The 19,575-nt window shown below is 34.6% G+C and overlaps 1 protein-coding gene across 7 annotated transcripts in view; it reads right to left on the reverse strand.

Moving 5' to 3' along the window:
- Positions 1-19,575, reverse strand: part of CNTN5 (contactin 5) — a 544,426-nt gene that overhangs the window by 137,960 nt on the left and 386,891 nt on the right. For all 7 annotated transcript variants that reach the window (XR_004305984.1, XM_032442190.1, XM_032442192.1 and 4 more), the window contains one exon: positions 8,663-8,866. Coding sequence is in view for 6 of the 7 variants with exons in the window: in XM_032442190.1 (XP_032298081.1) it covers positions 8,663-8,866 (204 nt within the window). In the remaining variant the exon portion in view is untranslated. The remainder of the gene's footprint in view (positions 1-8,662; positions 8,867-19,575) is intronic.

Below are 19,575 nucleotides of genomic sequence, written 5' to 3' on the forward strand. Positions count from 1 at the left end.
CATCAAGAATTACAATCAACTAGTGTACAAATAAGTGTGTATAGTATTTATCTGTGTAGTGTGACATGCACATTTCCTCTTCTTTCATTAGTTACTATTACATGCCTTTTTCATTCACAGGGTGAAGAGTACTTTTCTTTGCCCGAGTCAAAAAACTAACAGACAACAGAGATTTTATAGCTAGGAAGCATCAGGATAAGCCTGTAATCTCTGGTTAAAAACTTCATCTTCTGGTTTTCTGAAAATGTATTTTAGAGAAGCTTTCTCTCGTTTTCATAGAAAAATGACTAGTAATATGGGTTGATAGTGATAGGACAAGAGGGAATGGTTTTGAACTGAGACAGGGGAGGTTTAGCTTAGATATTAGGAGGAAGTTTTTCAGATTGAGGGTGGTGATGCACTGGAACAGGTTGCCTGAGGTGGTTGTGGATGCCCCATCCCTGGAGACATTCAAGGCCAGGCTGGAGGTGGCTCTGGGCAGCCTGGTCTGGTGGCTGGCGAATGAGCACATAGCAGAGAGGTTGAAATTAGATGATCTTTGAGGTCTTTTTCAACCCAGGCCATTCTCTGATTCTATGATATGATTCTATGAAAGAACAAAATCATTCTTTCCATCTGAAAATGAAAATACATCTAAATGTATAAGCACTTAAACATGTCTTTAAAAGCTAGGTTAGTTCAGAGAGAAAGTTTAAATGTATCTAATCAGAACAATGTTATTTCATAAATAACATGGATCTATAAGTAGTGGTAGATTTTGTTAAAAACAAACATAATTATGCAAGTATTAGATATAGCAAAAATTGTGATCCATTTTCCTAAAAATCAAGATTAAATCAATGGTTTGACAAAGTTTACTGAGCTCTTGAGGAAATACTCATCCTTGTATGACAAGAAAATTCTGAACCAGTTATGTCATTAAAGGTTAAAAGATTTTGAAATATATATATATATTTTTTCTTTTGAACAGAAAAAAGGAAATTAAACTTTGTGCCTGAGGTATTCAAATAAAGTCAGGATATCAGCCAAATTTAGTCAGTTAACATTTTATATAGCCTGAACTGAAATCATTCCTACCCTAATCTGTCATTAAAAAAATGTCCCCACTGTCTCATACTATAACAATAAATTTCATTGTTTAATTATACTTTTTTTTTTCTTTTTCTTCTTCTTTTTTTTTCTTTTTTTCCTTTTTTTTTTATATAACTGTGGGGTGGTTTAATTAGTGCCTGGCATGATGATGGCTGCTGATACAATCTACCTAGGTCATAGGAAAAAAGCAGAATTCTGGACCAGGGTCTGTCTAGGCTCACTGTCAGGGATTTAAACTAGGTTTGAAGAAGGAAGGGGTTCATAGCAAACCTGCTGGTGACACGGTGCAGGACAGCATAGCTAAGGGCAAAGTGCTAGCAGGGGTGCTCAACCTACTGCATCTTATGATGAATATCAGGAAGGTCAACAACATTCTGGGTTTCCCCAGCAGGAGTACTGAGTCCAGGTTTGGGGCACAGTGTATAGGAAGGATGCAGAGCTGCTGGGACCAGAGGAGTGCAACAAATATGATCAAAGGGCTAGAGCATGATTCCTGTGAGGAAGGGTGAAAGAAATGTGCTTTTTCAGCTTGGAGAAGAGAAGGCTCTGGGGAGACCTAACTGAGGCCTCCCAGTAAAAGGAAGGGAGCTTACAAGTAAGAGGGGGACTGACTTTTTACAGTCTGATTGTGATGGGACATGGGGGAATGGCTTTAAACTAAAAAAGTGAAGATTTAGGATAGATGTTTGGAAGACATATTTTACTCAGACAATGGTGAGGTGATGGAACATGTTGCCAAGAGAGGTTGTGAATGCCCCATCTCTGGATGCATCCAAGGCCAATTGGGATAGATACTGGGCAGCTTGATCTGATAGTTAGCAACCCTGCCCATAAGAGGAGGATTGGAAGTAAAAGAAATTTAGTCTGTCTTCCAACCCAGATCATTCTATGATTTATTCTATAATTCTATGAAGGCCAAGGTGAAGGGGTCTTTGGGATCTAGTGGAAGGTACTCATGCCCATGGTGGAGAGGTTGGAACTAGACAGTCCCTTCCTACTCAAACCATCCTATGATTCTACTAATTGCACTTTAAAATATATTTTCTCTCAAAACACTTCAAATAGAATCCACACTAGATAGATCCTTGGTCTGTACATCCTTGGATACTTTTATCCAAGTTTTGTCCAGTTTAAAAATTTAATTTAAAAATCTGCACTGTTTTTCTAGCCCACTTTAAAAACCTGCAGCCAAGAAAACAAAAATTGTACATCCTAATTTGTTTTAGACTACTGTATGCCTTTAGTAATAGTGATTTATTATTATTGTTTGAAAGGTCTGTATTTCTTCTAAAACTTCTTCTGTTGAAACTTCTATGGGAACCTCAAGTTGTCTTGTGGTATCCACTGCTTAAAATAATTCATAGAGCATGTATGATGGAGTCAGACACTTTTTAGAGTGCACTTTATTATTTTTAAGCTTCTGCCATATGTCGATTACATAGACAAGCTGAGAGGTTTAGTGTTTTGGTGATTTTTTATTAAAGTTTTATTCTAAGACTTTGTTTCTGAAAATAATTGTGTTAAATTGTCTTTTGCTATTAAATATGAACACATATGAGGGATAACATGATCTTTGAAATCTTATGGTTTTAGCTTGTATTTATCCTCTCTATTAGATGCAATCTCTTCCAGTACTTAATGCTCTTTGCAAGTTAAGTCATTATTTCAGCATTCCACATTCTGAATGAAATGCTGATCTGCAAGTATTTTGTACCACGTTCTGTTCTTCTGTGGTTTTGTTCCATTAGCATGAAACATGCCTGCAGCGACTGGCAGAAAATGTAGAACAATTACTAAATGATTGTCTGTAAGACATCAATGCTCTTTGTGAAAAATAGGAAACAAAAGTCTATTACTGGAAAGCGATATTTTTAATCCTAATTGTTTACAATGTTTGAGACCAAAGAGGTCATCATATTTGCATAAACTTCAAGGGGATTATCAAGGTTTTACCTTTCCATGTTACAATATAATTGCTTTGCTGTGACTGTAGTGCCTTCAGGCTATTTATCTTACCCAGTTTCTGTTTTGGTCACTATCAGTGGTAGTAAAACAATCATTTTCTTTTTTTCAAGATCTTTGTTAATTTGCATCAGGCACTAAAAGAAACTTGAATTTTTAGGAAATACTGAGGTCTTGAGCTTTGTTAACTAGAATGGATCTGTCAGACACACAAATTATGTTTGGTTATGTCCATAAAAAAAATTTCCTCTGTCATTTTTTAGTTCCAATTTTCAAGCATGAAATACAGCAATAAATAAAATTGATCAGCACAAAATAAAAATGCAATAAGGGACCATGGAGATCATGTGATCCAAAGACAACTCTCCTAAGCTCTACCTTACCATTAAAATACCTCCTTTCTGACAATCTTGCACCCCTAACCTTCCTAGAGGTGACCCCAGCATTTCAATATTCATCAGACTGGGTGTAAATAAATCTTGTCCTTTATTTTCTGACAAGTCATCTTCCCTTATGTTTCCTCATCTGTAGATCTGTACCTTGTCAGTGTGTATTGGATTGAAAACTGTCCACATTGTTGTCCGCTCAGACTCTTCCCTGGCCAGGTAAAGCTGAACTGAAACACTAATGTCCTTTCTGTGATACCTATGATTACTGAAAAAAAGTAATTGTAAAAACTTTAAATGAGAAAAAATCTACATAAAAAGAATTTTAATTTGTAGTATGACTTAGATGGAAATCTTTGACTTGAGTTCATATCTCTGCTATGAAAATTGTCCTATGCATCCTTGGATACAGTACTGTCTTCATGAAACAGAAGTGACAACATAATTCATTAAATCACAGAAATTTGATAAACATTGATTGTGAGATGTTCACATGCCACAGGGACAGATGCAGTAGAATTGAAAACATTTACAGGTATTAATATAACTGAAAAAAATTACATCATCTCCTGAGGGACATTTAATGGAAATGGAAAAAAGAATAAAATACTAAGATTGGTTTCTCATTGTCAGTCTTTGCTATAGTTAAGTACAACTGAACAAGCTACAGATAGGATATCAATCATTACCACTTCAGAAAGGACTGCTTTGCCTTTTCATTTTTCCTGACTATCCATAGCTTTGCAGAAAAATTCTGAGTTTATAACTGTATCCATACAAGAACATTTTTTTATTTCATGGGGGAAAAAATCAAACTGCTGAGAAATCATCATATATCACTTCAGCTGTGTAGAGGCTAATGCTTCTAGTCCACTTATCTTCCAGGTACTAACTACACTCTTGAAGCTCCCAGAGCATAAACTTCCATAATGGTCCCTTAAATCTTTTCAGCTAAAATGATTTGGGTTTCTTTAAAACTGCTTAAGTAATAGCTCTTTAACTTCAGAAACCTATTTAAATCAAGCAAGTTAGAAGGTATAGTTGAATAAATAATTGATGGGCTTTTAAGGCAGTAGTTACTGGGGAATATAAGATTCCTGACACAAACATCATTAGAATACTAGAGAGAAAACAAAATCCAAAGTTTTCATATACTCAGGAGAAAGGTTAGGCACAGATTTATTCTTGCCATTATTTTGTCAGCAAAAGATACACATTCCACTGTTCAGCAGTTTAGAGTACTTGCCTGATAACTTTGAGTGAAGTTCCTGATCTTAGTCAGATGGTGTAGGAGTGTTAATCTTGTTCTTTTGCAGCCTACATAGTATTCTAATTGCAAAATTATTAGTAATTCTTACTTTTTTGGATAATCTTGTCAGCTTCTGGGAAACCACCTGAGCTTGTCCTAGCACGTAACACATTTTTAACAGTTTTCCAGGTCAGCATATGAGTTTCTTACTACACTGTAATTATGATTTGTTTTGAGAATCTCTTTCCAGAAGCAAGAAGATTTTAATTGAGAAACTAACTGCTGCAGCAATGCTCATGTATGATCTTTTCTCCTGTCATTTATCTGTAGTGTAAACTAGAGGTGTCCATATTAGTCTTCTTGTGACAAATGAGTATTTTCCCTGAAGATCTGCATTTTAAGTGTCTCTCTATATATATTTGGTTTGAGATGCATGACTCAAATCTATACGTAATAAGTTTGTAGATTATACTAAAATTATGATGTTCAAACAATACAGCCCAAAGTTCAACTTGAATATGAACATGCAAAAGACACTGTATCACTGAAAATTACAAATTAATACACTTAATGCCTAGATATCCATATGCCAATGCAATACTATAAATCACACAGAGTCTCAGGGAAATTAATAGAATTAACTATGAGCAGACAATTTAGTTCACAAAACTATTTTGGCAAAGAATAAGTTCTTAGTTCAGTTACATAAGACTGTTAATATAATACACCAATATACACCAATTTTATAAGCTACTCATAATTTACTCTAATGGAACACACTAGAAAATACTAGAAAACTCTGATATCTGAAACTGTACTAAACAGTCTACACATGGATAATATAAAGAATGACTTAATTCTCTCCTATAAAGTAATAATGTTAAAGTCAACAATTTTTAAAGGGGGGGGGGGGGGGGGGGGGGGGGGGGGAATAAAATAAGGTAGCAACAGTGGACTGAAAAAGTGTGAACTTAACTTAAAATATGTGCTTTATTCAGTCTAACCTCAGATGTTTCATACTCCCTAGGTTTGTACTCCCTAAATTGGAAAAAGCTTTCTGTTGTTTTTATTAGTCAAGATATTTTACTGCTCCCAGTCTGCAATCAGGTCTACGAAGATCCATTTTAACAACACTGTTTATTACTTGTAAACAGTTATTGAATAATTCCTCAGTTTCTAATGCCTTATACCAGCAGTTACTGAAACTATACACTTTTTTTCCCAATAAGTTTTTATTTTCTCATAGTGTATAAACCATTTTGGAGGAAGACTGAATTGTTTGAAACAACTAATTCTCTAGGACATCTGAAAAAATATGGTAATCGTGTTATTGAGAATCCATTGAAGGATTTCTTGTTTTTATTTAATCTGCTTCATACCAAGGAGCTAACTACCTCCCTGAGACTCATTATGAAAGAAATAAATGATTAATAAAAGCCAAAGAAGTTCCTACATCCTTGAAGAGTTTGAAAGAAAGTTACTCTCTTTCTTCCTTATAGATACCTAGGGACAAATGTTTTCATACGAGTATTTCTGTGAAAAGATTTTCATTCCTCTGAGTACAGGTATATATCTGCTTTTAATATATGTTTGCATATAAAAAGAACAATTGCAAATATATAAAAAAGAATATTTTTGAGTTAATTAATACATATGTCCAGATATTTGAGAACATTTAAATATTTTATTTATACAGTGCCATTTGTAAAAATTGTTTTAAACCACAAGACCTTCTGTAGTTTCTGACAAATGTACTGATGCCAGTTGGGATCCCAACTGCTAGAACTCAGAATGCTGTAGGATTTTTGCACACAAGTAAATATTTGAAGTGGAATGTAATTAATTTTATTTGAATATTCTAAAATATGCTTGTAAAAAATATGCTTGTAAAAATATTACAGCAGATTTCAGCAACATAGTGGCAAATAAATTTTCAGATATATGCATATTTTCTTTAATGTCATTTTTATTTCCCACATTTATTATAATCTATAAACAAATACTTAAGAACTCTATATTAAAGGGGATTTTTCAGAATTTCCGATAGGTAAAAAAGGCATGGAAGTCCAGTAGGAATGCATACATGTGGAAAAATAAATTGGGAAGTCGTTCAGAAGCAGTTAAGTGCTAAAGCTTCCCTGATATTCCAGCACAGTTTAGAAGGTTGCATTATCGCAATTGTATGACATTCACCAGTGAAACACAAATTTGCTTGAGGCTGGTATATACTACTCATTTGACACTAAGGGAAATTTGCATTATTTTATTCCCTAGCTCAGTGAAGTCAACTGCATCCTTGATAACTCTTTACTCTCCCCACTTCTGTGTGACCATAGAGTAGATTATAGATAACTATTCACAGAAACACAGAATAGCTGAATATGTTGAATCCATTGAATCACTACACACAATTGGAACCCAATAAGAACATGAAAAGATTTAACATGTAAACAGTAGAGCAATATAAAATAATAAATATGACAATATGTCATAATTTGAATTGATTAAAAATAATTTAGCTGATTTTGTATTATTATTTTTGTGTTCAAAGGAGTAATAGTGAAAAGATCAGGCTTGCTTTGTTCGTTTGGTAAAACTAAAGACCAACAGTGCAATAATTATCATAAGCACTGAACAAAAAAAATTGAAAATCATAAATGATGCAGTAAAACATGCAGCTTTTTTACTTTCAGAGACTGCACATTCTGCAGATAGAGCTTTCAATTTAGTTACAATGAATAAAGATTAACTTTATCCATTAGATCCACTCTAATCTATGAACACACTTTTTTATTTAGTCTGTAAAACTAAATAATCTCTGCTTATGTCCGGTCTTTATAATGCTTCTGTAGTACAGGAATAGTCTTAGTGCTAAATAAATTTGTAAGAAAAACAAAAGCCTCAGACTGTCTTTCTGATTTATACTAATGTGAATTCATATATCATGAATTGCTGGAATGAATTTCTGAAGAGCTAGGAATTCATCTTGGAAAAAAATATAGGCACTTGTGGAATTATTAACTTTTACTGTCAAAACTAAGATTATTTTGATGGAAAACGGAAGATAAGTATAAATGTTTTATTAGCAAACAAACAAACAAAAATATTCTCTATAGGGAGCTATATAAATAGAGTCAGAGATACACATAACTGATACTGAGATGCCGTGCTGCCTTATAGGGAATATTATTGGAAGGTGTTTTCCCTTGAAAACTGGAAATGACTGAGTTACTCCAAGTTCTAGGCTAGTTCTGGAAAATAATGTTTAGGTACTTCATTACAGAAAAAATAGAACAACTACTGCAGTGACATGCCTTCACGGAATTCTAAAGCACCTGAGTAGTTAGCTATCTTTGCAATCCAATCTATTGTTATATTCATGGTGGTCCTTAATCAATGGAGTGAACTGGAGCCTGGAAGGGTAACAAGACTTCAGAACATAATGTTTTAAGCACTGGAGTCTGTTCAGTTTTCTAACCACTTTTCTTGTACCGGTTGAAATTCATCACTACTTCTCTCTTTGCAGCCAGCTGGACTGTAAGGGAATAGGTGTACTTTATGTACTCTGCTATGTTTGCCCACCTCCTGTGGATATCTCAGACGCCCAAGGGCATCAAAGTGACAATAGTCACCTGTATTTGGCAGTGGTATGGAGTCCTACAGAACCAAACATTACTGAGAAAGGAAATTTGTTTCACTCTCTCAGTGATAAAGCATAAGAATAGCAAAAGGGAGTACGTGTTTCAAACAAAGTACTTCAGGAGGTGTCAGTCTGCACTTGACTTCAGATATCTAAATAGTCTCACAACTGTAAGATGTTTTAAAAAATTGTCTTCATGGACACCTTTTCCTTGCTGGTCTCAGAAGTACACATGCTTTTATTGAAAGTAAAAGCAAACAAATAATCATGGTTCTTGCATTACTTAAACAATTTTTACTTCTGTGTAATACCCAGCAATAACATAATTCTTACCATCATTCCTAAGTGTCAGAGGCGTAGGAGGACTCAAAACTCTGGCATTTGTCACTGTATTTTTTACCAGGCATATATAGCTGCCAACATCAGATGGTTGCACCTTGGAGATGTAGAGATTGCCTGTCTCCTGGGAGATGAAGCGTCTACTATCTTCTGCCACAAAGGATGGGAACTCATTAAACACCCAGCTATAGATGATCTCTAAAACAAAACAGAAAAATAGGAGAAAACTATAATGGAAACAATATTTTCTGTTGCTATGATGCATTAAAGCAAATTTGATTAGATCTATTTAAATAATCTAGAAACAAAACAAGAGCTAAAACATTTTAAAACTTACATTTGTTTTAGAAGTGACGATAACTGTTTTTGTTTTTTCAAAGAATTAAGCTCACAAGTTTCCTGAGAGCACAGATTAAGAAGAAATAATTAAATTATTCAACATACTCAGATAATTCTCATTCCTAATTATTCAAGGTCAATCCAGAAATAACATATAAAGAATTATTTTCTTCACTAGTTGAAATTTTCAATGAAATGTAATAGAATGCTTCCTATAGAGATATGGATGACTTTTTCGTGTTTGTATAAACAGTGTTTGAACTTCTGTTTTGAAATTCAGCACTATCTAATAGCTCTTAGCCTACTTTGCAGGTGGTATAACTTTATTACATTTCTGTCATCTTCTATATCTGCTTATCTGAAGAAGTTGAGGATTGTTCCTAAGGAAGCATAAATCCCTATAAGTCAATCAATAATTCCTAAAACCAAAAATATCAAGTGATTTTTCTCATAACCTGGTGGATCAAAGAACAATCAAAGTGATTTATTTTAAAAATGATATTCAAAGCCTGAGCCCTGGTTATAATTTTTATCCTAGGAATCATTCTGTACAACTGAGAAGTATATATTTTCCCCATTATATCTAAAATTATTAAGAAAAGAAAATCTGCATGAAATTATATTTTGATTTATTACAAGTCTAAATGCATAAATGTCTTTGTGTTAGATATATCAGTAAAAATAATGAGATTCTAATTTAGACCTTGCAGGGAAGTATTCATATGAAATTATGCAAATTAGACCTGAAAGCCTTAACCTTATGTATATTTTTTCTAAACATTGTTCTCTTATGTTACTACCTTAGCTTATTTTCACTTTAATTAAAAAATATATCTATAAAATTCTCAGCTATTTACCACAATACTTATGAGACAGACTGTTCTGTAATCACTTGCTATGATAGTTTTTAAAGATATAACTCCAAAATTAGAAGAGTCAAGACTAGCTCAGGTATGCAAAATCCCTCCCACCTCCCCAAGATGCATGCTGCTCCACTGGTACAGTAAGTTCTAAGGTTTTAGACATAAATTGCATGGGTTTCATCAGCTTTAGTAGCAACATGAAGATATTAATTGCATATCAGCCAATATGAGACAGAAGTGTAAGTCATATGTAGATGCATGATGTTCAGGTTTGGTTTTGAAGAAGTTCAATCCAGTTTTGAAGCCAGATGAAAATTTTCTCATTAAAAACTGATAGTGAAAATGCTATGTCAAAAGACTAAATACAGTCATTACAAGGTTGGGGAAGACTTTTGCAAAACAGAGAACTGCAGATCTATTTGCAAGTCTGAGCAGTTACATGGGACCCTGAGGAATTTAGGGCTCATGGAGAGCTCTCAGTGTTCAAAATTTCCTTTCTCTGTTGCTGTTTCAAGCAAAATACTAATTAGCAAAAATATTTCTGTCTGAAAATTTCATTGCTACATTTTGCTATGAAGTCTTATCTTGCAGAAATGATTTATGGTAGCATGAAATTCAACAAAGTGATGATGAATATAAGAGCTCAAGGAAAATGAATAGATTTTTGATTGAAGACACCTGTTACCAAAGCAAAAAAACAATCAGTCACTCTCAATAATTACTCTGGTGTAAAAGTAGTTCAGACTAAATCTAAAGTTGTCATCATTCTAGGTTCAGTGGCAGTACACATGGAGTAAAATTTACTATATTTGTACCCTAAAAATACACACACAGTGAATTATTCATTAATTAATTAGAACTACTTCCAGGGAAAGGATTTAGGCAATGAAGTTTGGTACCTCCAAGGGAATAAAAGACTTAGTTTTTGCTGATGCTGAGTATGTAGGGATGCTGTCATTTTGTCAACTTGTAAATGATTTTTGCTCATAAAAATGAGTGGTGAGTGAATGAGTACTGGAACAGGAGTTTGAAAAAAACATTATAGAATTGTAGGATGGGATGGAAAGGATCTTAAAGATCATCCAGTTCTAGCCACCCAGACATGGACAGAATTGTTAACCACTAATTCAAGCACTATATGATGTTTCTCAGGGTCCCATCCAATCTACTGTTGTACACCTGCATGGGGCATCCACAACTTCCAAGGACAACCTGATCCTATGTCTCGTCGATCTCTAAGTAAAGAATTATTTCTAAAATCTAACCTAAATCTCCAGTCTTTCAGTTTAAAACCATTCCATATTATCCTAGAACTACCATACTACGCAAAGCCTGTCTCCCTCCTGGTTACATTTTAAGTACTGTAAATCTGCAATGAGATTTTCCTAGAGCCCTTTCTTCTCAAGGAAAATCAAGCCCAGCTCTCTCAGCCTGTCTTTGTAGGGGAGGTGCTCCAGCCCTCTGATCATCTTAGTGGCCCTTCTTTGGACCTTCTTGAACAGCTCCACATCCTTTCGTACTGAGTGCCCCAGACGTGGAAGCAGTACTCAAGATGGGGCCTCATGAGGGCATAGTAGAGAGGGACAATCACCCCCCTCACCCTGCTGGCACCCCTCTTTTTAAGCAGACCAGGTCCTCCAGACTGCAAAAACTTGGCTTGTGTCCAGCTTTTAATTCACTATGACACCTAAGTCCTTCTCAGCATAACTACTCTCAATGAGTCCTACTCTCAGTCTGTACACACTGCCCTAACATGTTTGACCTTGTTGAACCTCATTAAGATGATGTGTGCTCACTTTTCAAGTTTGAAAAAAGCAACAGAATTTCTTCTGAATCTAAAATTCAAACAATTTATGCCATTAAACTTCAGTTAACACTTTTATTTGTGCATATGCACAGCATTTGTATTCCTGGCAAGCACCAAAAATCCAAAGCTCAGACAAAAATGATAACTTTGATTTCTTATCATCAGACTACACTTTCAAACATCCAAAGGATTTTGGATGCTTCTGAAGGATCATTAGAACTGATCTGACCATATGAAGTTTCTTTTGGACCTATCTAATGAGTTCTGTACAGTCTTAGATATAATTTGGAAGGTTATGTCCATACACTATGCATAAATTTCAGTGGAAATACCTCAGGGAAACTGAAATTTCCACAGTATGCTATACAGAACAATCAGAAACAACCACAGTTAGCTTGAGATTTGAGGACTCAAGGGATCTTAGCTGACAGAAATAGATGGAGGATCTCACAAAGTTGTTAAAAGAACTACTTCAGTTATGGGAAAGTGGGTGTACCTTGTAATTGATCCATTGAACAAACCCTCTACTTCTAAATTTTAAGCCATGGTAGGGAAGAAAAAAAAAACCAAAAAAACCCCACTGTTTTTCATATTCATGTTTGCATTCCAGAAATACTAAATTTTAGGGTTCTTGAATCACAGGATTGCATATTAAGGATTCTCAGTCACAGGAATCATTTAATTTTCTGCCGTTCCTGCCCTTCCTCCCCCCCCCCCCAACAGTAGCGTGCATAACTGAATAACTAATAAAGAGATGATGGAGAATCAAAACTCTATAACACTGCTATTTTTTCCAAGTTAATTCTTCACACTATAAGCACACACTAAAATATTCTAGAACAACATCAAAACGTTATGTATCACAAGTACAACAGCTGTTCATCACAGGTGCAGGTGTAAATTACATGAAAGGCCTTGCATTTAAATGTCATCTGAAATCCCACTTTTATGAAATGGTAAATTGATGAGTGAATTTCAAACCAAGAAGATGCCAAAGACTAAGAAACTAGTTCAATCTGCATACAGATTACTTCAGTTAGTAAACTTCAAGCTTGTATTTTCCTGTAATGATTTAAGAGATTTTAGAACCAATATTGTTTGATTAAGCATATAGCACAACTTTCAGTGCATTAGCTTTTCAATAGGACATTAAATTCCAGACATGTGTCTCAAGTTTGACAGTTAAATAATTCTGACTTTGGGAGCATTTTAAAGCTAAATGTAAGAACTGCCAAAATCTAAATAAACAAAGCTATTACTGCAAAATTGTGAAGTAATGATTCTAGAGATGAGCCAACTGAAGTCAGCTTTTTAAGAAAAGAAACAACTAGTGTAAAGCTGAGTAAAAGTTTTCTTCATGCTCTACTCACTTTGCTTTCAATAGGTAAAATAAATAAATAAATAAAATAATAAAAAGTTTAGGTGAAAACAAGGAACTGCAGTATACAGAAGAATAGGGAATTTTAAAAATATATATGCTAAACACATTTTTTATTTTTATGGCTTTTTTTTTAATGTTTGATATGATACCTATGTTGAAATCACAGAGATGATGCAGAGCCCCTCCTGGAAATTGCAGTTGACTGCCAATGCAAATGAAAATTTTGTTTACTGACTATTCATCAAAGCACACAGTAACATGGGGAATAAAAAGAGAAAGTATGAATTATAGAGGCAGTTGTAAGCTGGCACTCTTCTGTGACTTGGGCTGGATAAGTAGCCTTCTGGCAAGTTCTGTTATATGCAAAATCTCAGAATGGAAATTATTTAAATCATATTGGTAGCAGCAAATCTGGTGTTTTCTTTTATGAAAGCTTATTTACAGAAGCTTCTGAGGAGTTTTGTGACTGTTCTCTGAAGGTCATGAAAATGAAAATCTAGGCCATTTGATGATGAAATGGTAAGAAGAGCACATCTGTCTCCTGCCAAAAGGACTTTATTGTATTGTATGGTGTGAAATTTTCTTCGCTATCATTTCTTAAACAATTTAGTAGATCTATTTTCTCTGTTTCACAACACTAATTCCTGAGCTGTCACAATGTTACATATTTCTCATAAGGGGTGAAAATGGATCACTGGCATCTCACCATTTTTGTTAGCGCTGTGTGACATTTCTGGACATATCATTCTGATGCAAAAAATGCTAGCTCTATGGCAATGCTGAAGTCTTTCTTTGTGGAATTACAGTGTTAGCAAAAGAAAGAAGCCTGATTTATGTATTCTTTTTGCAACATGGTAAGATATATACTAATCTATCTCCTATGATGTCCAGTTGAGAAAATATATATCTCCTCCATTTATGGTTTCCCTTGATTACTCCAATTCCACAAGATGGCACAACCTAATGAATAAATAGTACTGATGACAACCAAAATGTGATGTAAAGTTTTAGGAACTCCGAAGAAGCTGATTATTCTCTCTTTCTCAATTATACAAAACAAACAACAGTAATAAAGAACAAAACAGTAAAAAAATAAAAATAAAAAAAATCCCACAAACAAAAAGCTAATCCTCCACTTCTAACCAAAAGAAGGACTAATTCACTTCAAATTAAGGGCTGAATTTGCTGTACATAAATATGAAGTTTGCACGATGGCTTCTGTACCATTCAGAAATACTCAGTTAAAATAAATAAATAAATAAATGATGAGGGAAAAAAGCATAGATTTCTCCTGTTGAAACTACAAAACCTTATTTCATCTCAAGACCATTTTTAATCACTATCACCACACTTGATATTTAGATAATCAGTGTACCAACCACGGAATAAGAGTGCAATGTGCTGCACTGTCTAATGATGGGATACATTTCACACTTCAGATAAAATGTTGTTGAAAACTTCTTAAACGAATAACTATGGGTTGCATCCCACCACAACTACATAAATAATTTTAGTGCACTTATTTGTGCTGCTGTGACTTATTATCAGTGTTCATTAATCCTCAAAGAAAATATTTAATGAAGGTAATTTGTGTATTGCTTTGTAATACCCTCACATAGAGCAAATAGATATTGTCTATTTATCAGCTAAAAGTGAAATTGTCTCTTTTCTGCTCTGAGGACTCTGTATCTACTGTCACTTACCTGAAACACAGTACTACCAAGCACATATTCATCTTTATTTGAATTTAATTACAGTGATAATTCTTTAAATATTTTCTGTCTTCTAATCACTTACCTAGCTGATAACTAAAATATATTGGAAAAAAAAAAAAACAGGTAGTGTCAAGGCTGGTTTTATACTGAAGGTTACAAATGTAACATTACCTTTTCTACTGTGCATAGTATAATTTCATTTTTACATTTATCATACGTGAAATGTAGTCAGACATTGAAACATGTAAAGGTTGATAAAATATCATTCCCACACATATAATCTGTAAAAATACAACATTGCATACAACAAAAAGATGGCCTTTCCAATTTATTTATTTATTTATTTTTCAGAGAAAAAGAAAGATAGATTAGTATGTGTACTTGATTTTCATTGGTATGATTTATTATTATTATTATTATTATTATTATTATTATTATTATTATTATTATTAGAATGTGTGAGTCACACAAATGTGTGAGTTACATTGCTAAATACAGATCTGCAGAATAATCTATTTCAATAATCTGTCACTAACTGGAATTTAATGTTGTTGTTGTTTTACATTCATATATATGTATTTATTTACTTCTTCCAATATTGTCTTCCTTACTAATGTATATAAGTTTTTGTAGTTGCACTGATAGATTGTTATCCTGACCCATAGCAAGCTTTTATCTTCAAGGTTAGATAGACCAGACCTCTTCAACTTTTTATTAGAAGCAGGGTTTTGAATCATCTACTTAGCTTTATCAGTTCTTCTGCTTTCCTATATCTTATTATGTTGCAACTAAAGCTGGACAGGTAGTCCATTTAAGATGTTAACAATGCCCATAACTGGAATAGTAGTCACAGGTACTTTGTACTGGTGAAGAGTGATCTCTACCAGTCGTCTGACTTAGGACCAGTGTTCTTCAACATCTTTATCAGTGATATAGACAGTGAGAATGTGACCAACCTTAGCAAGACTGACGATGACATCAAGCTGAGTGCTGTAGTTGATACAACAAATGGAAGGGATGCCACTCAGAAGGACCAGGATGGGCTTGAAAAACAGTCCAATGTGAACCTGAAGAGGTTCAACAAATCCAAGTGCAAGCGTTAAACTTTGGTCAAGGCAATTCCAGGGAGAAGAACTCACTTCTCCCAGTCTGTACATATACTCAGCAGTTCTGCTGAGTAAGACTTGGGGGTTTTGGTGGATGAAAAGCTAACATGAGCTGCCAGTGTGCTCTTGCAGCCTGCAAGGCCAAAAGTATTCTGGGATACATCAAAAGAGGGCTGGCCAGATGGATGGGGGAGGAGACTATTAGTAAAGTAGGACTTAACTCTCATGGGAGCCCATCTGGAGTACTACATCTGGAGAAGTTGTGGATGCCCTATCCCTGGAGGTGTTCAAGGACAGGATGAGATTCTGGGCAGCCTGATTTGTTGAGGAAGGAAACCCTGCCCTCAGCAGGGAACAGAAGGGCTGGAACTAGGTGATCTTCAAGGTACTTTCCAACTCAAGCCATTCTGTAACTGTGTGTTCAATATTATGCCGCAGTAACTTTGCAGAACTCAAAAGCAGCCAGACTGGAAATTCCTTTATATTTCAGAAAAGAAGAGGCAAGGGGAAGGGAGGGGAGTGGAGGGGAGGGGAGGAGAGAAGGAAGGGAGGAGAGAAGGAAGGGAGAGGGAAGGAGGGGAAGGAGATGGAGGGAGGGGAGGGAAGAGGGAGAGGGAAGGGGGGAGATGGAAGGGAGAGGGAAGGGAGAGGGAAGGGAAGGGAGGGGAAGGAAGAAGGGGAAGGGAAGGGAAGGGAAGGGGAGAGGAAGGGAAGGGAAGGGAAGGGAGGAGGGAAGGGAAGGGAAGGGAAGGAAGGGAAGGGAAGGGAAGGGAAGGGTAAGGGAAGGGAAGGGAAGGGAAGGGAAGGGAAGGGAAGGGAAGGGAAGGGAAGGGGAGGGAAGGAAGGGAAGGGAAGGGAAGGGAAAGGAAGGGAGGAGGAGGGGAGGGGAAGGGAAGGGAAGGAAGGGAAGGGAAGGCGAAAGGAAGGGAAGGGAAGGTGAAAGGAAGGGAAGGAGAAGGGAAGGGATGGAGAAGGGAAGGGATGGTGTGGGAAGGTGTGGGAAGGTGTGGAAGGGAAGGGAAGGGAAGGGAAGGGAAGGGAAGGGAAGGGAAGGGAAGGGAAGGGAAGGGAAGGGAAGACTTGCATTTTATTTTATTTATCTATCTATTTTTTTACCATATATTGAAATAACTTGTGAGATTTCATTTTGTTGTAACATTTTAGAGCATGTATAGACATGCTCTAATTTCAGAAATTAAAGCCATTTTAACAACATATAAAATTTTCTTATTTAAATAAAGAAAAAATGAAAGTAATGTACGTTTATGGATTAATGCTGTGGATATATATCTACATATATTTGTTGCCTATGATTTTTAGGATTGAAATAGATTTATTATTAAAGAAAACCACAGAGAAATCTCTAACCAGTAAAGCAGATAAATTAAAAATAGGAAGTTTAAAATATTTCTAGAGAAAATTAAAAAATTCAAAAGTATAAGTCTACTACTGATACTCATCTATTACTAGGTAGGAATGAAAACCAATGCTTATGTAGAAAAATTCCAAATGCACCATATAAATTGGTGTTCTAACTTTTCTAACATATCTGATAATGCAGGTAGTCCTGTTGTGTATGAACAGCAGGGGAAAAACAAAAACAAAAACAAATGGATGATAAAAAGCAATAAACAGTCTTAATAAGTGGTAACAAAGAAATTTATATTCTAAGAATTAATAATTAAGCTCTTTTAATCAATAATAGAGACTTTATAGAACAGTTGGAATATCAGTAATTTTGAATTTAAGAATTATGGATAATTATTGTAATTTCTATGGACAAAGACAGCAAATTGCCTGTAATACACTAGAGCTGATGCTTGATAAAGTACATTTTTGATAAAAGGAATTGGAAGAATTCCCAAATAAACTTGTTGTCCATTGAAAAGATTAAAAAATATCTGTAAAATATGATCAAAAGGAATGGTTCTGATCCTTTTCAATGCTGAACTTTTTAATTGTTAAAAACAAGCTCATACACTCATAATCACTGTTCTATAGGAGTGTAGATGAAGACTGGACAGTGACCAATATACAGGACAAATCACTGATAAATTCTGTTTTTGATAGTATATTAATATTACTTTATTATTATTGTTAATCTTAATGATGGAAAGGTGTTGAATACACAGCAAGACAAATTATTATTATTATTTTTTTAATAATACAAATGAGTGATAATCCTTATGCTGTTTCTAAATTCATGCAGTAAATTCAGAAACAAACTATCATTCTCATATGAAAAGCATGGCACTGGAAAATACTGAGGAAACTGTTTAATGCTCAGGAAAATACATCACTCTATAGAGTACATGTATTAAAAAGTCATTTCTGTGTGTATATGTGTCAAACTGTATGATAGAGTTTAAATTATTTCCTCTCTGCTTCTCTTTCACATTTTACATCAGTCTGTAATTATCCCCACATACAGTTTCTGAGTTTATTTAAAAATGTTGAAAAAAATTAGCAGTATAAATCACATAATGATTATACAGACGCTGAAGATACAATGCTCACCTCTTTCCTGGTATATTTTTAGGATTAAATTTACCAAGGAATGCATTCTGAATTGTGTCTTTCTGATCACAATGTAATTCAGTGAATACCATTTAAACAAATTAGTAGTCCTCAAAAGTCAAGTTTTAAATACTAAGAATAGCAGTGACAAATCATTTCTTAAATCTCAATTAAAAATAACTTAAAGTGCAGATGAGGAGGAAGAAACATTTCACATTAGGAAACTGCCCTAGAAAGACATTAACACTGTTTAGTCAGGATGTACAAATAAATCACTATGAATTACATAAGGGACAACTGATCATTTAAAATTTAAAAATGTGAACACTAACTCCTACCTGTTGCTACATATAAATAATAACAGCTTTGTCTCTGTGCACATTGCTCTGCACTACTGGAAACCCAGTGAACTGCTTCTATGCATCTTCTACATGTCATACAAATGTTATTTTGCAAGAATACATAGCCTTCTGCTGCCTTACTTTCAGTGGAGGACAGTGTCCCATGACTTTATTCTCTCCTCCTCATTCCCTTAGCATTAGGAGTCAAAGAGATTTTATGCTATTGCTAATGATTTCTTAAAAAAAGAATCAAAGCTTCCATGAAAAGAAATGTTAAGTGAATAATAATAATTTATTCATATGACTATTATACAGATATTGCTTAGAATGTGGTGCATATTCAATTAATAAAAATGCAGTTAAAACCTAATGAGAACACAATGGCAACACATTGGGAGTATCTCCTCATTGGCAAACATAGCTAGTTAAAATGCTACCCTATTGAAAATTCTATTATCCACAAAATCTTAAGTTTCATATCCTCCAATGCATGCACTGCCTTCAGTAAGATTGAGGAAGGAAATGCAATAAAGTGCTCCAGGGAAGTCAGCAGGAAAATTACTGGTCATGTACTGAATAATGAAAAGACCATAGAAGAAAAAAAAAGCAAAGTTAATTGTGTTTGTTCATTCTGTAATGAAAACTACAGGCATAGTCATCAATCAGTTGCACAGATAAAGAATACAGATTGGTGTACAGAGATGTGTCAGGGGCCATGAACATTTGCTTCAGTGATGACACACATGAGATTTTCTGTTATTAGACAAGAATGTTTCAAAAGTGTTTTATTGAAGGTGATAAAGTAGTGGATGCAAGAGCGAAGAATCTTCTGGGATAA

Source organism: Coturnix japonica, chromosome 1, assembly GCF_001577835.2.
Source record: "Coturnix japonica isolate 7356 chromosome 1, Coturnix japonica 2.1, whole genome shotgun sequence".
Taxonomy (NCBI): domain Eukaryota; kingdom Metazoa; phylum Chordata; class Aves; order Galliformes; family Phasianidae; genus Coturnix; species Coturnix japonica.